The sequence below is a fragment of the Primulina tabacum genome, chromosome 8 (genome assembly GCF_025594145.1).
Source record: "Primulina tabacum isolate GXHZ01 chromosome 8, ASM2559414v2, whole genome shotgun sequence".
Taxonomy (NCBI): domain Eukaryota; kingdom Viridiplantae; phylum Streptophyta; class Magnoliopsida; order Lamiales; family Gesneriaceae; genus Primulina; species Primulina tabacum.
Genome location: NC_134557.1, coordinates 857,414 through 881,571, shown reverse-complemented (window position 1 = coordinate 881,571; position 24,158 = coordinate 857,414). Strand labels below are relative to the sequence as shown.

Sequence of the window (24,158 nt, the reverse complement as noted above, 5' to 3'; positions counted from 1 at the left end):
GGATTAAATCATATCTGAAAACATAAATAGAAACAAACAATTTGAGGATTAAATAATTTTTCATCCGTCTATAGTTTTTTAAATTTAAGGTCGGTGGAATTTAATAATTACAGCATTTACCATTTGTCTATGAAGATTCGACGAGATTTTTGAACAACTCACAAAATCATATAAACTATTTGCCTCCACTTTTTAATTCATATTGTTACAAGTAATAATTTTATCATTGTTAAAAATTATTTACTTAAACTAATCGCTTATTCATTTGCTAACCAACGCTGTTTTTTTGAAAGATTAGATATTATAATGTATTTATATACATAAACCATTGATACATACATATGCACAATTATTTTTTGAATTAATTACGAATGCTCGTATCATAAATTGATATGTGTGAAATATTAAATAAGTAGACGAAGCTGCGTTTATGTAAATATTTTGTTATTATATATGAATAAAAAAAGATATTATGTTTTACTCTCTAAAAGAAATATTTTATTGATAATTTATTCAATATTTTGTTCGCGTTCTTAATTCTAAATTTGACAAAAGTTCAACGATAATCAGCTTTGAGTCTCTTTCTAAAAAATTGATGTATATAAATATTTTTATTTTTTATTTATATTTGACATCATATTTCTATTATTAAAACTATTTATTTATTATCGAAAATATTGCGTCCAAGAAATTTGAATTTCTTAATATGGAAATACTAAATTTTTTTATTCTAATTATAGACACGTGCTTTATGAAGATCGCTCGACGGTTTTTAAATTAACTAATATCAATAATAATAATAAAATAATAAATTATAAAAACAAAAAAATTAAATCGATACTATTTTATTAAGTTTTAGACACCTAGAGTAACTAACTTTGGTGTTATTGTCTGTTTTAATAATTAAATATATTAATAAAATGTTAAATTTTAATGTAAGTTATATGTAATTCAGTGGATAGAGTCATTGTTTTTTTATGTTTAGGTTATAGGTTCAATTCTCACTGATGTCTTTTTTTTATTATTTTATTTTTCAATATATTTTTTAATTTATATATCAAAATTACAGTGTAGTCCCTCACTATTTCTTATAATTATATTTTGATCCTCATTTAAATATAAATCAAATGAATTATAAAAAATATTATACAAGCACGCAACGCGTGCGTCGGTGCATTAGTATTTATAATTAAAGCGGATCCAATTGAGAAGTGGAATGCCCCTTCTTTAAATTTGTTATTTTAAAACTTTGAATTATTAATAATTTACAAAATATAATTTGAGATTTTTTTAAAAAAAAAATATTAAAAGGAGGGCTCATTTCACTATAACAACAAAATTGATTCCATAAGCCAAAACCAACCCACTCCAATAATGGAATTACAACCCCGAGTAAAACTAGTTTGCTGAGCTAGATAAACCAATTACGAACGCAGGAAATATTTTTAAGTTATCTATTTCCAGACTCCATTGAATGGACAGTTGAGTCTAAATCGTAATACACTGAGTTCCCACGAATCCTCGACTGCTGTCGATTCATACCTTCAACTGTTACATTCTGTAAGCTAATTCCGTGCCCAGGCTGCTCAGTAGATCTCATGTTTGCACGAGATTCCTCCACTGCCCGGAAATATGCATATGAACTCCATCCTGCAATGCGATCGTTGGATAAAATAAGACGCACGATTTCTTGAAATTATATAGAAAAGAAAACAGCATATTCCTATAACAAATGCCACGTCCTAAACGGTTAGTAGAATGAGAGTTACTCAGATCCATATACTTGAGAATAAATGTATACTTATTTAATTACACCATTGCTGAAAAAAAGATTTTCAAATGTTGCATACGGTTTCCTTTTCTAAAGTTACATTTTACATATACCTTGTGTGTGGTATGGAGGTGGGAAGAACTGCAGGTAGCAAAATGTAGCCGCAACAAGACCTAAAACAAAATGCAGACGTAGGTAACACGATCGACAACATTTAAAACGTGATCGATCAATTAAACTTCTTTAATTAAAGAATTGTGATGTTAAAATGAGAACATACCAAGGAGACCTCCGGCAAACACATCTTGCCAATGATGCTTATAGTCGTCCACACGAGAAATTCCAACAAGGCATGCAGCAAGAATAGGTAGGAAGAAAATGCATAGTTTCGCAACATGGCCTCTCTGATCAAAGCATTTGATTTTCCCCGACAAGTATAGTGATAAAAAACCAAGGCCAGCAAACGACCCTGAAAAAGAATTTTATTGTACGTCATCACTCAAGCAAAGAAAGAATCAACTGGACAATGCCATTGTTGTGAACACTTTTTGCTTTCAGTGGCACCAGGTGGGTTGCCCCAAGATATGGAATGAATAAGGATGAGTTAATGTCATTTGATAGCTGAAATTTAATTTTTAGAAACATTCTATACAAAATTTCAAGTTTTCCATGTGAAAAAGGCAATCGCGCCTGACCCACGATTGATGGAATCCAGCAAAAAGCGTTAAACCATAAATCAGTTGGTAGAACTTACATGAAGTATGCCCACTTGGAAAACTCTTGTGCCCTTCTTTTAGATCACTATCTTTACCATGGCACACGACATCGCCCCATTGATCGTACTTCTGTTGAATAAGGAATATATTAAAATTAACATGAAAGCCTATCCTATATACTGTATACTCCAAATTCTGTACTTTCAAAGATTCAAGATAGATGCATCAAGAAACCCCAAAAGATTGAAATTTTTTTAAAAGCTGGCCACAAATGCGTGAACCTTCTAAACAAGAATCATTTGGTGATAAAATAAGTAATAATTCAGAATCTAGGATGACATACAAAGTTCCCGTCAGGAAAGCAACGCCAGAAAAAATCAGGGCGAGGCCTGCCGACTGCATTTTTTATCGCGTCTGTGAGGACACCGGTTATCAAAACAGCGAACAAGATTCCTGCAGTTCAGTAAGTCAAGCTCAGAGAACCATTTCAACCATTTTTAGTCTTCTGCTACAATAACAAATGTTTTATATGTTTAAAGCCGTAGCACCAAATACGAGAGAAAGTTGATATTATGTATTACCTAGTATGGCATTGTGTAGATCATAGACGTCTCTTCTTCGAATATAATATAGAATGAAAATGGCAAAAGGCAGCAAAACTGAATACAGCTGTTCACAAGAAAGTGATGTCATTAATACATGGTTTCCGATAACTCTTGGAACAAAACCACCAAATCTAACAAGTGAAAAAGAGTTATTCGAGTTGTTATTAAGTTTACTCACAGGAACCGCCCATACTGGCACCGTGTCGTCTTTCATAGGATACTTAAGATCAGCCATCATGTCCTCTCCAACAAAACGATAGAACGGGTGCATTAGATATAAAATGATCTCTATTACTGCAAGTAGTATCAATGTAAGCCAATCATGCTTGTGATTCTTGAAGAGTTCCCACCCGTGCGACTTAATGGTATGTTGACATTCGAGTCCAACCTCGTTTGGTCGACCCTGTTTTAAGAAATATGAACTTTTGAATCGAAGTTGATATTGCATGCGCTAAAAGATCCATTGATGAAAACTGGTAGAGAAGAAAGCCACACTCGAATATAAAGAGTTTGTTTGCATCAGTATCGAGAATTAAAGGTGAAGCACTTTGCTTACCCTATTTCTTGTGTCATCAAAATATGCTGACCCGATGGAGCTAGTTAAAAAAATTAGTTGAGGGGGCAACTGATTGTATTACTCGCCTCCCGCTATATCCATTTTGATCTCTGACTTCACAGCAAATGCTTAAAACTTTTCTGTTTTGAGTAAATCAGACTTAAAACTTGATACAAGATTTGGTGGAAACAAAGAACTCGAATCGGCATTGGAGTTGAAATCTTGCGCAGCAGCATAGAAATTTAACACCATTAACCTCAAACACTTGAATTTGTTAAAAATTAAAACCGTAATTAAAAAACTGATTAAACATATTGCCTCGAATCAATCCAAGCTCATTTACACCTAAAACAGACTCAGTACCAAAAGCGTCGAATCTACCAGAAGTGATCTGGACTAATATTAATTTGAACAATTTCGCAACAAAGATTCGTTTATTGATTAAAAAAACGTTTTTGCATAATAAATCAGGGAAAGGGTATAAAGATGAAATGAACAGAAATGACAACAAACCTGAAACATGGTCCAAAATTTGATGTAGGACAGAAAGATATCAAATATCTCCAACCCGTTGGTCGCAATGGCAAAAAGGCAAACACTTCAAGCACAGATTACTGGATTATATGAAGAATTTCACCCACAAAAGAAAGAGCTCCAGTGTCGGCAAAAAAATCTTCAGCAACAGTCGATTAGCAAAATGGTGTACGAGAAATACCCAAAGACATAATATTCTGATTCAAATGACAAGAAAATGGAATCTTTAACCTTGTAGTGATGCAAGAACTAAATATATTTTCTTTTTTGGGTTTGAAGTAATTCCAGTGATTGATTGTTCTTATTGTAGTGTACACACACATATATATATACATATATATATATATATATATATATAAACATGTTTTTTCTAGGAAAGAATGGCTAAACAGCCATTTAAAAATTTATAGTTTATAAATTTCAAACCAAAAAGACACGATCAGCCTTGGTGAGTGCAGACGTGTGATAGAACCTTTCAAACATGACTAGTTCAAAAGTACAAGTACTGAAGATGATGTTTCTTGTTGGCTCAGTCTTACTTTTTCAAACGAAATTAATTTGCCAACAAAATTATTTAATAATTCCGCGTTGCTCTCTTGTTTTTGAATAGTATAACAGCAAAGGACGGGAGCAGTCAAATTGTCGCTCAATTCGGTCAACAGAATTTTATGTTATACTTGTTGCATCTAGGTTCTTTGAATATATTATAGATGTCGTTTCCGGACTAGTCAGAGGCACAAAGCCGACGACCTAGAGATTTCGATTAATTTTTTATTTTATAAAAATTATATCTTTGTCCATATTTTTAATGCTAGTGGTGCAAATGCAATTGATAAGGGTTTGTATAATTTTTTTTTTTAACATTTGTTTTTTATTATATTTTTTTAAGTTAAAATATTTATTCATTAGTAAATGGGAAATTTATATTGATATTAAAAACAACAATTTCTAGGGATAGTTTTTATAAGATTGTTTTATAATTAGTTAAAATAATTGTTCGAGCAATATTATTTTAGTGTGTAATTATATTGTGAATTATCATTATTTAGAATATTTGTTGTATGGATAATGATACATATTTTAGTGTGTAATCTGGCTACCATCGTAATCTTGCAGCTTCGATAAAAATAATAGTTAGTGATAAAGATGATCCAATCCTCCAAACCATACAACAATCCAAATATTATATTTAGATTGTTTCCTTAAGGTAATTATTGTGTTAGAACAATCGTTTTCTCAATTTTTATAATATATGATAATCGAATGCATGACATTGATATTGATACAAATTATAATATCAATCTTTTATCTTTTATCGTTTTATTAAAATTTATACTTAGTAAAACTTAAAATATACAACTCAAATTATTTAAAACCTGAAACATCCAAAATCATCATGTCGTAAGCTCAACTATTAAAAACAACTAGTATTTAACCCGTGCGATGCACGGGATGATATTATTAAAAATCAGTGAAAAATAAATAGATATTTAAATTGAAAAAAAATAATATAATTATAAAAAATAAAAATAAAAACTATTTTTTCGCTAATTTTAAAAAAATTTCTTAAATACAATGCATGTCGATTAATTTTTTTAGCTAATAATCGCTATCATATATCAAAATTTTAGATTGTGTTAACCTAAGTAAATGACATGCTGCTTATCGTGTTTAGTGTATTGATGTCGACTACCAACCTTAATACATATTTAATTCTTTAATTTTCGAGAAGCTATATATTGTTATTTTTTAACATGTGATAAAAAAAATAGTTTTAAATCACATTCAATAAAATTAATGAGAAATAATTTTTAAAAAATTCATTAATTTTGTCTAAATCCACATTCACAAACAATTTTGTGACATGACACGTGTTCGACACATTTGAATGATAACAATAATTGTTTCATCAATATCTTTATCCAAATGAGTTGTGATTTTATTTACAAAATCTCTTCATAATATACACAACAGCCTATTATTCCGAAAGAAAAATGAAATATATGATCATAAGTAAATTATGTATAAATAAGAAAATTTATTTTATTAACATTTACTATGTGTATTCCGAAACTATGTCAATAAATTTTATAAGGTGTCTTCTAATAAGATATTTACTTTCTTTACATATGGTTTAATCATTTTCATTACGGGACATTTTATATTATCATGTATCCGTGAACTTTGTAATATAGAAGAAAATTATCACATTAGTAATACTTAATAATTAAAATTTTATACAAATAGAAGAATAATATTTTTTACTTCTCGGTCATGAAAGACAGATTTCAAACTTAATGTCTCGTTGTTCTCGTTGTTTTCATATGTAGGTAGTTCATAACAACGAACAAATTTAAATTTAAACGAACATTACATCTTGAAATGATTCAGCTCATATATGGTGCTGAAAAGATGAGTCATTTCAGAATTCAATTTTGGAGTAGATAAATTTAGTAGGATAAATAAAATAAAATTGGTTTATAATATAATATACAATATTGCATTATTTATAATTTAAAATTCAAATAAGACATCTCTAAGGGATAAAAATTATAAATTGGATACTTTTGACAGAATTATATCATACATTAACTCTTTCAAATTATGAAAATCTCGAATTGCATGCATTGAGTGTCAAACATTTCTGATTATTGATGGTAATATACATGTTTATTGAGAGTAATTTAATGTCCATTTGAAACTCTTTTGAATCTATCTCTTTTAATTTTCTTGTGCTCTCTTATTTGAATTCATGATAAATCTTTCTTTTTTAGAAAAATGATATTTTGGCGTGAAATTACTAATTTTGTCAAAAACTCAGCTTATATATATATATATATATATATATATATATATATATATATGTGTGTGTGTGTATATAAATTGGATACTTATAAAAGAAAAATTCATGCTGAGTTTTTAATTTTAATTTTTACAAAATTTTAATATATAAATTGGATACTTATAAAAGAAAAATTGAGCAGAAAATTATTTAAAATAGCAAAATTTAATTTTGAATGATTTACCTTATGAGTGATACTGAACATTGCAATCATTTGTATTTTAAATTTATTTATATATTTTTTAATTAAACTGATTGATATAATCAATGCAAAAATTTTAATATAATGTTTGTTTTCAACAGACGTTAGTTTAATTTGAGTAAAAAAAATAAAAAACATATAATACATAAACTACATTTGAATTAATATAAAAATTAATTAAATTCAAAATTGAATTAAATGAATTGATATAATCAATGCAAATAATAATTGAAGTGATGATTTATTGTAGTACACATATGTCAATATTCATGATAAATTTTTTTTTTTTAGAAATGATATTTTGTCGAAAAATTACTATTTTTGTTAAAAACTTTGTGTATATATATATATAGATTATTATTTCCGATATCCTAGAAGTTGACATTTTTATATTAGCCGCGTGTAATTTTCTTGGATCATCATTAATAATTTTTACAATACACCTTCAAATCAAACAAGTGGATCCCATATAAATTCAAATGGGTCTCCAAAAATACATTAAAGGCTACCACATCGGGTGTCACCGAGAAGCATCAAACTATTATATGAATGCAAAAACTAAAGTGAATCGGTCTTAAAAACCAATTTTGTAAAACAAGTATATGACCTGATCTGACTCGTGAAAAAATATTAATATTTATGATAGTTATGGATCAAGCAAACCATTTTCACGATTATATATATTTGAGACCGTCTTTTGTTGAATTACTCATATATTTTTCTATATTATCTCTATCTCTATATATTATATAACTAGTTACTACATCCGGTGTGCTCTTATCCAGTTATCCCGTCTCTGACCCTGGTGGAGACTTCGTTACCATTTGTTATCTTTAATTGCCGCAGCTTTGCAGGCTGAGCATGAATTTTTCTGCAGGAATCACTGCTTTATGCATTGTAAGTGATGATGGTGTCCACACTCCAGTGTTCCTATATCTTCAGCCTCACTGCATTTCTCCTGCACAAACAAAACAATTTATCCTAAGTTCTGGTTTCATAGTTATTTTTCTTTGCATCTTTTTTGTTGAGCGAAAAGACTCGAGTAAGCGAGCAGATTCAAGTTAAAAAAGAAAGCGCTCACTTGGCAAACGTTACATCTCCTATCTTTGTCTTGATAATTGGAGGGCCTGAATTCCCTTAAGCAATTAGATATCTCTTCTTGTTTCAAACCGATGCAGACATTCCCAATGGCCATCACTCAAATCCAGCAGCTCCTAGTTGCGGCATAATGAATTCAACTTCAGTTAAAAAGATAAATGCATGTCATTATTATTTACATTCTATACTGCTTGTATAAAAGGGGCACTGAAAGGACCTCATATGACATACAAAGAACACAGAATTAATCTCTGAAACTCCCAGTAAAAAAAATTCCCATTAAAGAAATGAAGATCCTCTTCCCAAGCAACTCAAGTAAATCAGGATAAATGTAAAAAACTTGAGCTGTTAGCCTAATATTACGTATCCATCCAAGCATACGGGACAATGGGACTCATAATTCACTTATAAATGAATTGAGTGCATGTCAACGAGAGTAAAAAAAAAAAAAAAAAAACTCTCGAGCTAGTGAGAAGGAAGACCAATGGACAACAAATTTTAACAGCCGATATATCTCTTCATATTCATAAAATAATACCTCCTTTCCAAAAAATATATATATATACCTTTCGGAGATCAGTACTCCGAGTAGTGTTTCTACCACGTCACGGTACAAAATCAGATCCAATACCAAATCATGGAGGAGTGCAGCATACGTAGGATACACCAGCAACATCTGCAAGATTTCTTCGGTTACTCGAAGACATTTTTCTCCTTTGCGGGTTCTTGTTTCTTATGTGCTTCGCCGATGCACGAGACGAAGAGGCTGAAGCCTTCTTACATCCCAGACCTTTGAGTTTTGCAAAAAAGAACTTGTTATTCTTCCTGGGTTTTTTAGGTAATGTGTTTCTTGATTCAGTTGGCTTGTTCATGTTGGAGATTATGGAAGTGGAATGAGATTTGGGCTTTGAAGATTATGAAGCTGTTTTCTTTTGGTTTTTGGGTTTTCCGATCAGTGTTTCGTGTTCATCATGTTTGATAGGAGGGGCATGATTGAATCTGCAAAAAGAATGAAGGAAGTTAATTTGTGTGTTCTTGGGACTAGAAAAATGATGAAAACATACATGAGAAGGAAAGACATCATAAATTTAGGCTCCAGGAGTTCGTTAATATAAGACAACTCTCCTTTCACCTTGGATTGAATTTGATTTTGTTTATAGTTTATGTTTTTAAACATACGGGCAGTAAGTAAATGGTGAAAATGTGATGTAAAAATTGGACAATAACGTTTGGCAAAATGATGATGTAGATCTTCTAACCAAGAATTTTGGGAATGAGATGTGACGTAATAAACTTGTCTATTTTGGAAGTTGATATTTACATTATATTTTTTATTATTTGATATTTTTTATTACACTATATTTTTGCAGCAACTTATTCACTGACATTATTTTCTCTATAAAATAACACTTTTATACTAGAAATAAAAATCTCTCATCTTGGGCCTATCTATAAAATAAGGATCCATCATGGGCTTGAGATTGAATTTGAGCTATCAAAGGATAAAAATGAGGATTCTAAACAAAAAAAATTCTAAAAATAACACAAATTCGATTCAAGTACTAAACGGATATATAAGGTTAGTTAACCATAGTAGACTTATTTTAAAAAACAATAAAAATCATCATCGATTTTTTAATTTCACGCAAAATATGAAAAAAAATACATTGAACTATATTTTTTAAAAACGTTTTTTGAGAGAGAGTTGAGTAAAAGATAAAGAGAAATAATAGAGATTTTGATTATAAAAGCAAGAGTTGCACAGTGATAAGTGATAATGCATAGAATGACGTATTATTTTGGTATCGGTTTGACATATTGACACGAGTATTCACTCAATTGCTGAGTTAACTCCAGATTCTGTCAGCTTTTGGGCTTTCCAATCAATCGTGAACAAAGAAGCAATTCCCATTTCCCATACGTAAGATGTAAAGAAAGCTTGTTTTTACCCGAGCACACGGGACAGGTCAAGTTTATGGCTTACTTCACGTGAGATGACGATGTTCAACTTTTGAATGTCATTATATACGGACAAAATTCTGTATCTATCATCCACGCACTAGTTAGATCACTAGTAAAATGGCAATTTTTGATTTTTTGTTATTTGTGATTCTGGTTCTTTATCTTGTCTATAATCTGATCTCTTTTAATTTTTTTTATTATATATTTAATTCTTCTTTATTGAAAGTGAATGTAGTATATATATAAAATATATTATATGTCCACCACATGGTTAATTAAATCATAAAGTTAACTATATATCTTTGAGTCATGTCGTAAAAAATATTAAAATTACAAAAATAGTTAACCCGAAAATGAAATTTGGTAACGTATAACCAAAATCACAAAATACAAATATATAAAATTAATATCCATAAATCTATATATATATATATATATATATATATATATATATATTTATATCAACCATGTGCTTAATTCATGAAATTAACTATATATCCTTGCTGCATAAAAACAAATTAAATATTTTTAATTGGGGATATTAATTAATTAATGCATATATGAATTGTGAGCTCTAGATATTATAAACTAGTACTTTTTAGGGTTAATTTTGATATATAAAATTGATTAAATATTATTTTTAATTTTTTTTACCTTCTTTCATTTTTATTTAATTAACCTTCAAACACCTGATGGAAACAAAAAAATCAAACAACAAGGTCAAGCAAAACCTAATCTAATTTTTTCTTTACTATAAATCACAATTATACATATAAGTCCTTAATAAGTATCACCTTTAACAAAACTATTTTTACATCAACAAGACAATTACTCACAAGCTAATATATGTTTTCATACGGGAAGATAAGAAATCAGAAACAAGCACTAATATTTGATACATACAAAATTATATTTGGTCATATTATCAATTAAATTACTATTTAAGTCCACTAATTTTTATTTCAATTGTAGAATTTTTTATGCTCTAGTGTTGACGTGTCATCCAAAATACATGATATGTTATCGAAAAATGCGAACATAACACAAAACATCGTGGACATGCCTACATCCAGCTATTACAAATTTTCAGTTGTAGATGATCCAATTTACGTAATATGGATAAAAATACTCCCGATCATTGTAAGGCAAATTCACACACAAAAGTATATATCACATAGTACACGACACGCTATACTTCATTATATTACCGTTTAAGTACCTTTTTTAATCAACATGTCTGAATAAATTTTTTTATGATATAAAAAAAATCAAATATTTACATTCTATATAGAGTAGGTTTCTTGTGATATTCATAAAAAATATAAAATATTTACAATTCTATCGATATTCATAATAAAAAGTAATATTTTTTCATGGACGACCCAAATAAGAAATCCGTCTCACAAAATACGGTCCGACCGTCTCACACAAATTTTTGCTTTATATAAAAAAATTTGAAACCATAGATTTTGTTTCATTTTTTCTTCAGAAAAATAAACTTTGTTTCCATGCAAGAGACGCCACGTGGATGCGTGTCACGCCTTTCCCCGTCATCTCTCCGAAGTCGGTGTTCATGAGAACCTAGGCAGCCGTTTTCTATATATAAACCAACAATTCCGAAGTCTCCCAATGCATGCATGAATACTTGCTATGCCAGAATCAGATATCCACTTTAATCTCACTCTCCAAGAAAATGAATCCTTACAATTATTTTCCCTATTGGGACTTTGAGTCCACTTCAAGTTTATCTCCATTGGAGGGTATATCATGGCATCAGCCACCTCCACCGCCTGCGGAACCGCAAAATTCGACGCCTTACACGAGCTTAGAAGAAACCCAGACGGGAAGTCATTCAAATTCGAGGCTTCATGTTACACCTGCTACAGAAGAACTCACCATTGGTTCTGTAGCGATGGCGGAATATGGAGGAGGAGAAGCCAGAAACAAGAAGAGAAAGGGCAAAGAACTGGAAAACCGCAACACGTGTGAAAGGGTGAGCATAGTTACTCGACACCCTCTTTTTTATTGACACGTGCTAGTCTACTATTTGTTAATAAAACTTTTCCCATAATAGAGACAAATAGTATTTTTTCCCAGTACTTCTAAATTTTATCTATTATACTTTTAATAATAACAATTTCGCAGTTTTTTTTTTAAAAAAATAAGTAGGTGATAACTACAAGAATTTTGTAATTTTTTTTTATAGAAAAAGAAGCTGAAACAATATTTCTTCAAAGATTTGTTATTATATAAACATCTGTGTATGTGCAGTCATTGATCAGTACTACTAGCATATATAAAAGTGAAGCTGGATCAATTGTTAACTATAGATCATATATATCTCAATTATTGCTGACCGGTTGAATTATTCTTGATGAATTAATTAATTAAGGCCGTCATTATTTAATTTGCCAACTCTCTACGTACCTATATATATTATGTAATACTCTGTTTTCTTACGGATTAATAAGCTATCACTGAAAAATAATCACTCTGAATTTAACAGAAACGAAGAGGACGGATTGCTGAGAGAATGAAAACCCTTGAAGAATTATTACCCAACTCCTCATACAAAGTCTGTAAGCTTGTCTAATATTAATTATTCTAATTCAACAACAGGGGCGGACCAACTAGCTGATATATTTTTATATATTTTCTAGAAATCTAATTATTTTTACGAAAATAGTAAGTTTTATTCTTTAAAATATATTTAGTCGTCATCATTCAAAGTCCGTGCGCTGCTCAAGAAAATTTATAGTGCATACATACATATATACACACACACATATATCTGTGTGTGTGTGTTTTAGTCGTTAATTGATTGGAATTGTGGGTTTTGTGTTTAAAATAGTTGAGTGCAGCTTCAGTTCTGGATAAGGCCATTGAATACATCAAAACCCTTCAACTTCATTTGGCCGTGCTCGGTTATCAGCAGATGATGATGATGGATGGATTACTAATCCCAACTCATAATTTTCCAGTCGGGGAAGATAACTCATCCGATTCAATATTAATGGCGAATTGCGGCGGTATCATTCCTGGTATTAATCCCTCGACTCATCCAGGGCTATCCTTTAATAGCGATGGGCTGTTTTCTTCAGTAACACGGAGCATGCCTGACTCTGAATTCCCTCCACAACCACTTCAATCGCCGATTCAAGGTCCACTTTTTTATGGTTTCGGAGGCGTTCTGGCATCGGCCACAGCCTCAAGTCCCAGCTCGCAGCCGGTATCTTTGCCGGTGGGATTAGTTTCTTCCCATCTTGATAGTTTGTTTTAGATATATAGATTTAGGAAGTCAAATCTATCAGCACAGCGTTCATATGTAAATAGCCCACTCGTACATGCGAGCGCACACATGTATTTATTTAATAATAATAATAATAATAAGCATGTTCAACTATATATATATATATATATATATATATATATATATATATATGAGGTAGAATAGACCAAAAGAAAATAAAATTCAAAATCGTTATGAGGTAGAATAGACCAAAAGAAAATAAAATTCAAAATCGTTATGAGGTAGAATAGACCAAAAGAAAATAAAATTCAAAATCGTTCAGGTGAAGATAGAAATTTGAGCAAGAACAATTACGTAGAAAGTCGCTTTCTTTCTATGTTCGGGATTTTAAAATTATCTTAGAGCAAATAAATAATTGGTAAAATATCTTAAGAGATAGACCATTATCGATCCATGTCATCACGGATATCCAAAATTAAATTGTATGAAAAAGGAAATTTAGACTTCAGAGTTGAAAGAATTTGGGACAAAGACTAATGAAAAAGTTGGAAAAAGGAATGGCGTGGTTATTATTAGAAACCGGCGCATGCCTTCCACATTATATCACATGATTGCCCTAGTTGGTCCAGAATTTCTCAATATTCTTGTATATATAATGATAATAAATTTATACCTTTTATAATAAATTGAGGGAAGAAAGCCAAAGGTTGGAAAATGTGCATTTACAAAATAAGAAAAAAAATATATGTTTTAGTTTTTGTAAGATTTCTTTGCCAGAAAATCCTTATTTAGAGAATTAGAACAATATAAAAATACAAAGAATTTCACCGCTTTATTCCAATGATTAGTCACCCATTAGTATTGCATGATGAGGGCCTTGAGAAAATGATAGTGCACCACATTATAGCTCATGATTTATAAGCGTGACCATAGCCTGTGCCTATAAAGTCTTCACCATTATAATTTTAACATATATCAAGATTTTATATTATATTTTAAAACAAAATTTAGACTTCTTTAACCAATATGTGCCATTTATTTCACACTTATATGAAATATGATAGAAAACATAATTTTGCGATGAAAAATCTGAACATTAATTCTCCACATTCATACAAGGGTAAAATTGATTGGGAAAAAAAAAAATTTAAGTGAAACAATTCTGAATCCCACAACCAAAACCGAAAGAAAATAGGTCAAAAAGTATTATTAATATAGTCATGTGGTGAGACGCTTGAGTCATGATTCCACTAGTGACAGCATGAAGTCAAATAATACAGAAAGAAGGTATATTTGTGCGTGTGCAACCATAATTTGTTTAGATTGAATATATTTTACAAAATAAGTTTTATTAAAAATCAAGTATATTTACATAAATTTTGTAAGAAAGTATACAATAACAACATATAAATAAAATATATACGAGCCAACATGTGTGCCTTTCTTTCAGCGCATAATAACTTTGAAGCGCTGCATTCGTCTATAAATTAAAGAGCGAACCAAATGTTCGCCCACAGATCTCTCCTCTCTCACATCCACACAAAAGTTTTAAGTCATGAAAACCAAAGTAGCATACCTTGCAGTGTGTGCAGCAGTACTTGGGCTACTGCTTGCAAGAGTTGAGGTTACAAGTGCAGTGACTTGCAACCCCCTGCAGCTCAGCCCATGCGCAAGTGCAATCGCGTCTTCTGCCACTCCAAGCCGCTTATGCTGCGCCAAGATAAAGGAACAGAGGCCTTGCCTCTGCCAGTACATGAAAAATCCCAACCTCCAGAAGTTTATCAAGTCCCCCGGCGCGAAAAAGGTGTCCAAAATATGCCGCACACCATTTCCCAGATGCTAAATTAAAATTTCCGGTTTTCAAGTGTCAACTTAATTATTTGGCTCTCCATCCCTCTGGCAAAATCCTGTCCCACTGTGATGTACGCATTAGGTGGTATGCTCTATGTATAATGATTTGTTATGCTTGTATTATGAGCTGTGTAATAGCGTTGGTGTTCTGTGTTGTGTTTTGTATCTTGTATCTTGGTGTGGTTGTGGCAATGAGAAATGTGATAAATAATTTGTTTCTCCCTGGTAGCATAAGATTGGAGACAAATTTATTGTCTTGAACCAGCTATGGAGTGGTAGAGGGAGCTTATATTTTTTATACAAAAACGAGGAAAAAGAATAGAAAAAAAGCATTGTCCTTGTCTATGCCGCTGGTACAAAAGTTAAGAGCAAAGTGGGGATAAGAGAGCCTTCTTCTCAGGTTGGACTTACTACTTCGATATTTTCGTTAAAGCTATCATTTCCAACAAAATATTCTGAAAGAATCGAAAACTTGACAAATTATGGCAACTTCTTTTTAAATTATAAATCCATCTCATTGTCATTTAATGACTTCTTTCTACTGGAGTTGTGCTTACAAACAGCTGCAATTTGCATATTCCCGATATCGATTCCACATCCAAAGGTCCCTTTTGTCCCTCTCGTTTATCCAATTAATAATGTAACATCTTATCAGTTTTTCATTATAAATCTAGTCTAAGTACAGAGAAAAATAGATGTATTTTCAGGTGAGCCGAGGTACCATTTCTAGAAAAAATTTCATTCTTCTATCATCTGGAATCCCCGTCCATGGAATGCATGCACAAGCGCTTTCACAAAACTTAGAATTGTCTTGCCTTTTTCTTGCCGTGTAACTGTCCTTCGTTCTTAAGATAGAGCAACGATCTTTTCAAGTGCTGCAATTGTGCAAATAATAAGGTTAGTTATACAAATGAATAAACTCTCAAGGGAAACTCAAATTTCATTGCTCTCATTAAAAATATTAAATTACAGATTATAATAGATTGTATACCTTGAGAAAGCTGCGGTTCATCCTTGGATTTTGTATTACTGGCAAAGAAATTTGTGGAAATTACAAATTGTCGATATATTAAATATATGATGATATACAGCAGGCTTTTAACCCGCTTATCATTTGACCAGCTGTATAAAATTACAGCTGAAGGACAAAATGTAAGCGAGGTAGGATCAAAACGGAGATGACAAATAAACAAAATAAAAGAATAAAGAGATGGAATAAGAAAAGTTGAGAGAGCTAAATTTGTACCTTTCTTTGGTTAAAGGTTCGTCTTGGGGTTTCATTGCTGGAAAAAGCAAAACTTCCTGTTCGTAGTGATCAAGTGAACGATTTAAAATGGTGGGGGACAGAGTGTATAGGGTGATGAGTAACAAGTTAAATTAAGATAAGTCAAAAAACAAATTATCTATCTTGGACGAGGTGGCACCACTAACCTTTATGTTCTGTGAGTCGGTCAACGGCATTGTGAGTCAATCGATACCCAATCCCCAACCACCAGTTGGAGGTAACCCATATTCAAGAGCAGTGCAAAACGTTTCATCCAAGGCCATTGCTTCATCATCACCCGATTGGCGGTCCTAGTTTAACAATAAAAACTCTTTGGGAATCCTATTATAGCCAATTTTACAAAAAATTAAGGCTTCATTACTATCAATACCTTGAGTTGGTCAGCAAAACGCTGGCGTTGTATAACATGATCATTCAACTCAGTGTATACATTGCAAAGCTGTCAAATTAAGAATGAGATATTGAAACACGGGTAACTCAGGAGTGAAAGCCCTAAGAAAAATAAATAGAGAAGAAGAAACAGAACAATAAGATAACTCATGATAACACTTCATGCTTGTTGATGAACAACTCAAATCTTTAAGTTAGGCCTGGTTTTGACCTATGCCATTTTTCCAAGGGACTCATAATCTCTGGATGATTGATAATAAAAGCGGGGTTCGTACATGTCTCCTCAAGAAAATGCCCCACAAGCTGTACTTTTATAAAAGTTTAGAACAGTTGGTGAGGGAGAGAGAGATCGCTAAGGCAATGAAGGACAGAAGAGAGGAATATATCAATGGATATTCACAAGCATCCAACAGGCATAGCGTTATTTTCCATGTATTGCTCAAGTCTTCGGAGATTAAGTTGATTCAAAATTTACTTGAACAGGGTAACATGAAAGTGATAATGACGTCACACTTAAATTCACAAGTTATGATCACCGTGAAGGTATTAGCAAACCCTAGAAAAGCAAGTCCATATGAGAACAATAATTATTCTTCTCTCTTGATCATGTAAATTTAAAGAAAAGAGAAAAAAAAATATCTTACTTTGTCTAACAATCTAGTAGTTGTTTGAGGAGGGGGACATTTGATGTCAAATTTTGAACATGCACTGATGCACCCGCCAAATATTTGTTGGCTTCTTCACTGGAGAGGTCCTTGGGTATGCTAAGGTTAGCCACCTTCTCTAACTCATCTATCATATCGATTCTCCTGCACGAGCAAAAAAGAATGTTGCTACTTAAATGCCATCAATATGGAAATGCACAGTATGCAAATGAACGTGCATTACAAGAAACCTGAAAGGAGGAGTGAAGTCAATCTCAATGGGACTTGTATCCAAGCCATTGGCGTGATATTTAATTTTATAGCCACCGGTAATTTCTTGATCATCCCAGTCACATGAAATTCATTCATAAAATTCCAAGACAGAAGAAACATTTTCGTTGAATCAAACTTATAGCCAATGTCTGCCACTTACCACTGAGCATTTCTTCAGTCAGCTTCATCAACTCCTCATAATCCGCAAACGCCATGTAAAACTCACAAGTAAACTCAAGATTGTGAGTTAAGTCAATTCCCCCGTTCCTAAATTGTTTACCGATTTCATATACACGGTCTAAGCCACCGACAACCAACTCCATGAGAAATAGTTCAGGTGCAATACGCATATAAAGCTTCATGTAAAGATCATTGTGGTAAGTCACGAATGGCCGGGCAGCAGCTCCCCCAGCAATCATGTTCATCATGGGTGTTTCAACCTTAAAACAGGAACATAAAAATCAGTAAATAACAGTTGTGAGTTGAAGCATATAACCGGTCTGGGCTAGTGACTAAACATATTTTAGACTAAGGCAACTCTGGATTGACTTACCTCCAAAAAATCTAGTTTATCAAGAAAAGTTCTGGTGTAAGAAATAATTTTGGACCTGGTCTTAAATATTTCCCAAACCTCCATGTTTAGTATCAAATCCAAATAACGCTGCCTGTACCGAGTTTCCTAGTATGAAATTTTCCACTAATCATAAACAGATTTCACATAGGACACATATAATCAAATGCATTTAAGTTCACTCACAGAAATCACTGGATGCACGCAAAGAAAAGAGAATTAAACAGGTGTTGGGAAGTGTAAATATAAGGTGCAAAAGAACTTTAAAAATATGGAATCCAGTGTACCCACTGAACATTTAAGAAAGGTCCAAGTACTAGTGTTATAATACTTAGTTCAGAAACATTCTTTTTTCCATTAACCTTACTATGAAGTATTGGAAAAAAATAGTTAGCTGCTCCATATCACGAAAGATATCAAGTTGATAAGTTTTTTGGATTATAAGTTCTTTTCACGTTAATTATTAATTAGTAGTAAATAGATAAACTAATTCTCCAATAAAAATCTCAAAGTTTTTTGTGAATCATTGTTTATCTATGTGCCACTTTTATATGGAATGCTCAGTGGTTAAAAACCTGGAAAGAGATGATTAAAAGTTATCCAAAATAGTGTTACTAAAATATAAGTCAGAGAGAAAGTCCCAAGAAGGTAAGTAGTGATGACAGGAAAATCAAGTTATAACCATAGCCTAGAGATTTCCGGTTCCGCCATGAAATTGAAGAGAAACAAGTGCTGTTTATGATAATAAAACTATCCAGTAGTCCATCATCCATACGTGCTACACTAACTTGTCTGCCAGAGACTCCTGCTCCGATAAGCAAGTACATGATGCAGTCATTGGACCAGTGGTGCATTAGTTGGATTCCAAAGATTTAGTTTCTGGATTCTGAGACACATAGGATTTGGTGCATATGTTGGTAAACTTAAAAAAAATCAGTTATATGGATGTCCGAAAAATCGATAGGTTTGTTCAATACCTGATCCTTCAATGTATAGGCCTCGAGATTTCTACCACTCCCTGGGACCCAAATATCAGTTATCTATCCAGAGCAGAATGTTCAACGTCAATGAAGTCACACATTATTGATGCATGTAGTCAGTCAGCTGATTAAAAAAAATCAGTGTCACCTTAGCATTATCAGAACCAGTGCCCATTTTTGGTTGTGGCATCATATGTAGACAATGAGAAAGAACAACAAATATTTTTGGAAAAATACTCAGCTCTCCCCTTTTACTTTTACCTACAAAATGAAATACCATAAGAGGAGACTTCTGAGATAGAAAAAATTACGCGAAGAAACGGAAATGTACATCCAAAACTAAGATAATCAATCACTTCACAAGGAACTGTAAAATTATACCATTAAATGTCAAACACTCTGCCTAAAATAACAGTGACCACATAACACCCAGGGAGAACAAATAGTTTACAATGAATTATCCTTCAATACAGGCATCACATGCCATACAAAACAACATAAAACCTTTATTTCAAGGCCTAAAAGTTGTAATAAGAGTGGACAGCATATTTAAAAAATGCAGCAGCTATGGAAATGCTTTCAATTGCACACCTGAATTAAAATTCCATAAAAGGAAAGTTTTTACCTGACGATCCATTCTCGTAAAATTTAAGTTCAGCTTTCAAGAAATAATTTTAAATCAAGTTTTTTTTCTCTGAAGGTATTATTTTTTAAAAAAGGCACTCTTCTATTAATGTGCTTTGCCCTCACCATATTTGTTAGAGAAGTATGCAAGTTACAAATGGCACAAACCCGGAAACCCAATGATACCAACAATATCCCCTCGCTTCACAGACGAGTGAAATCTAGAAAACTTTTCCTCATCTAACTCAGATTTCCTGCACGAACAGTCATGAAGATGCTGAAAGACGATATTTATGCCACAAACAAAAATATGGACATTCAAGCAAAGAAATACAGCATGGGTTCTCCAGCACCGTCGTCATAGCATCTCCTAACCAAACCAGTATGTTATTGGAAGTTACACCAGCTTTTCTCAAAAGAGCAAAATAGCAAACAGTTCATTTTCATTTGCTTTCTTGTTGTATAACAGGAAACTGGAACCCAGAGGAAATAAAGGAAGAAAACATAATCAACATACGAAACTAATTTTTTTTAAAAAAAATAAGAAACTAATTTACACAAATCTGGAGATATTCATGAAAACATTTCCTTTGTACAGAGCTTCTAAGACAGAAAAATAATTCTTCACACACAATTAGTAATTCAAGTAATCACAGCTCTGGAATTGGCTGAAAGAAATACAAAATTCAGCATGCTGATTATGATAGCATTCAGCGAAATATTTGACTTTGTCGCATGAAATAACTTATAATATATCGTAGATGACATTAGTAGCTCTATCATATTAAGTAGATTGAAAAACGAGCTTTGCAACTATAAAAACAAGGTTGAAGTATCAAAGTAATAGCATCAATAGTTTGACGAATAAAATTGGCAATAACAGCAAAGAGTTGGGGACTCAATAGAAGGGATCCATATCCACACCACTACTTCTGTAACCAAAATAAGATACGCAACTACCTTGCATCAGCCATAACTTGAACTTTAGCACCGCCACCGTGCAAATCATAAAAGAATAGCTTTGATGATGATGAACGTTTGTTCATAAGCCGCCCTTCCAAAAGAAACATCTATAACATTAATCAAAAGTAACAAACTATTATAGCATCAAAATAAATCATGTATAGAATTCTAGTACCAGCTATGCTTTCTTCGACATCCTCGAGATGATCTCCATTATTTAAACATTTATATCTCTCTACATATTCAGGGATAGTCAATTTAGCTTCAAATTTGTGAGGATACGGATTGCTTCCACTTTCCTTCTGAGCAGCAAGAAACCTCAGTCTATTTTCAAAATATTGCTGCAAGTGTTCAAACATTGGATTCAGTGAAAAGTCAAGATTGTCTTCGTATAGAAACAAAATAATTCCCCTTCCAATGCCATATAGGTGATATTAGAGAGGAAAAACACAAAAGAACGCAACTATAAAATAAAAATAAGATATTAGGCTTACGGTAAGAGGCTTACCGTAGGATCCATGCCCTCATCTTCTGCAGCAGCAGATTTCTTTGCCTGTTGTTTTGGCTTGGCAGAGGCCTGAAATTTATGCCAAAGTCATCATGACTAATGACTAGAGATAAACACATAAAAATATTTACTGGAAGCCAACTGATTAAAGATGACATTCAATCATAGTATAATTGGTTTTCATCCGAATACAAAAAAATGTACCGAGTGGTTGGAGGAAAAATGAAAAATATGTCATTTTCACAAAAGATTTAACCGATCACAATAACAGCTTCCATGAATTCCAAATTGATAAAGCAACAAGAAAATATGAAACCCTCTTTTTTTAGAATAATACGAAAAATTATTGTAAGTAGACACACCACATAGCGTTTCAACATATATAAAATATATAAATTTGCATGAATCTAAAGCATATTAAAATAACGAGCAAAATCCACAAGATAAACTTATCAAATTAACCCAAAAATTCTACAAGATCCACTAATCATGTAAATTTACACGTTCAACTATAAAGAATCAATGTGTCTATGCCTTCTAGCTTCACAATAGATTCATCACCAAATGCAAAAATATATACTTCCCCCGTCCACAGAAAATTGTTCACCTTTTGCCGGTTCACACGTACCGTGCTACTTTTAAATTTGGTTGTTGATAAAAATGCACATGTAAACCATTCATAAATCAGAACAAATGGGCATGGATTGCAAGACAGCCTCCACCTAGATATGATCCGTTTAAAAAAATTCTCCTTCAGACTGAATATTATGCACAGACACTAGAATCCTTGGTTAAAAAAAATCACGACAAAAACTAGTGAAACCAGGCCCGAAATTTAAGTCTGAAATTCGACACCTCAATCAATAAAATCACATACAAACAAAGCGTCGTACGATAAAAATAGAGGATAAATACCATTTCGGAAGTTCAGGAATGCTGCAGAAAAATGTAACTCAGAGAAGACTGGTGTCACTGCGATCCAGGGATGACGACTTTTGTCACGGATTTGGGTTTGGGTTTGGGGCCTTGTGGAAAACCCCGAAATGGAGACGGTGATCTTCGATTTTTTCGATTTGGGTTGGGGTTGGATGATTTTTTTTAAATCTCCGATGTAATTTGGGGCGGATATCCTCGATATAATTCGGAGTGAGTATGAATTACTATCTTCATCCTCAAAATCTCCAAACCAGCTCCGAAAATAATATCAATAATAACATAATAATATTATTAATATTAATAATTTAAAATATTAATAATCTTATTATTATTATTAATATTGATATTGATATTAATATTAATATTATCTCTAATAATAATAGATAATAATAAATTTTGGTCGAGAAAATCTTCGAATTCGTTATTGTCTTGCAATATTAATATTTTTGAAACGAGAATGAGGACAAAGATGGGAAGTTGATCCCCGAAGTTTCGGGTTTGGGGATTCCCCGAACCCGAAAATACGGGGATTGGGACGGTGATGGGGTGGGGATGGTATTCGGGGATGGAGATGGGGATGGCAAACCCACCCCTCTCCCGCTCCGGCCCATTGCCATCCGTGGGATTCTAAAACCCCGGGGAACATGTTTCCTTTACGGTAGACAAGAATTGGGCTTCGCTTCCTCTTATGTTATAAACAGATTGGGTTGGGCTTTAACTGAATCCGGACAAGTTTGAATTATTTTTTATGGGCTTTTAGCTGTGATTTCCAAATCACGTGAGGTTAAGCCTTCTCGAATCAAAAGTACAAAATTCTTGGATAAATTTTTTTTTTTTTTGAAGAGTTGATAAATACGAACTCTCCTCATTCTTTGAGGATAGAGTTGGATTATATATGCATCTATTTTCCGATTCACGGATACGTTGAGGAGTTCAATTTTCTGGCATTTCTTTGAAGTGGTGGTGACGGCGGCATCCCCGTGCCAGGCCTCCCTAATGGTTGGCCTGCATTGTGTCCAAAACTTTAAAATGTGATTTCCTAATGGATTCCACTAGTCCATAAAATTTACCATATTGCTGTTTTCTGAAAAGATGTGAAATGATGTATTTGTCCACCATAAACAGTAGCCACAATGTCTTTTTTGGAGGCAAATATTAATACTCATCGTGGGAACGATTCCTTACTCACATATATTAAAACTTGACAAATGTTCGCTTGCGAGCGAAAAATACGCAATATATAGACTTCTTTCATTGCATGACCTGCAATTGTTGCTTGGGAATGGGGCTGCTGGACCATAAGTGCGCATAGAAAGGTCTTGAGACCAATTGCCCCATTTGTTGTGATTTTTTATTTACATCAAGTGCAACTGTGAAGGCTCTGCCCTGTGGTCATTGCATCCATTCTGCTTGTTTTCAGGTTTGTTTATCTGCTTTAGTATTCATCTGATTTTTCATGTATAGTTTATCAATAGATATGCTGAACATTTTATTCTCATCCCAAGCATATGCTTGCACTCATTACGTCCACCCCATATGCAGCAAATCTATGGGAGACATGTCGGTAAGAATGTGTTCTTTCTTCAAATGATTTAAC

General features: G+C 32.4%; 2 protein-coding genes and 1 pseudogene across 2 annotated transcripts; 1 reads left to right on the top strand and 2 right to left on the bottom strand.

Moving 5' to 3' along the window:
• Nucleotides 1–1,339: 1,339 nt before the first annotated feature.
• Nucleotides 1,340–4,492, bottom strand: LOC142552680 (lipid phosphate phosphatase 2-like). The gene is made up of 8 exons (XM_075662443.1): nt 4,162–4,492; nt 3,271–3,495; nt 3,069–3,156; nt 2,831–2,940; nt 2,526–2,616; nt 2,052–2,240; nt 1,885–1,944; nt 1,340–1,650 (listed from the first exon to the last, which is right to left on the bottom strand). Exons 1-8 carry the CDS (start codon nt 4,168–4,170, stop codon nt 1,451–1,453), a joined length of 972 nt encoding a protein of 323 aa, XP_075518558.1. The 5' UTR covers nt 4,171–4,492; the 3' UTR covers nt 1,340–1,450.
• A 10,514-nt stretch (nt 4,493–15,006) lies between these two features.
• On the top strand, nt 15,007–15,606 carry LOC142552679 (non-specific lipid-transfer protein 2-like). The gene has a single exon (XM_075662441.1). It carries the CDS (start codon nt 15,092–15,094, stop codon nt 15,377–15,379), a length of 288 nt encoding a protein of 95 aa, XP_075518556.1. The 5' UTR covers nt 15,007–15,091; the 3' UTR covers nt 15,380–15,606.
• Nucleotides 15,607–15,829: 223 nt separating this feature from the next.
• LOC142552678 (lysine--tRNA ligase, cytoplasmic-like) lies at nt 15,830–22,688 on the bottom strand (annotated as a pseudogene).
• Nucleotides 22,689–24,158: the final 1,470 nt, after the last annotated feature.

Coding starts and splice junctions, on each gene's coding strand:
- LOC142552680 (XM_075662443.1), bottom strand. Junction 2,617..2,830: donor GCTTTCCTGACGGGAACTTT/GTATGTCATCCT, acceptor CTTATTCAACAG/AAGTACGATCAATGGGGCGA. Junction 1,651..1,884: donor ACCTCCATACCACACACAAG/GTATATGTAAAA, acceptor ATCGCATTGCAG/GATGGAGTTCATATGCATAT.
- LOC142552679 (XM_075662441.1), top strand. CDS start 15,092: ATGAAAACCAAAGTAGCATACCTTGCAGTGTGTGCAGCAGTACTTGGG.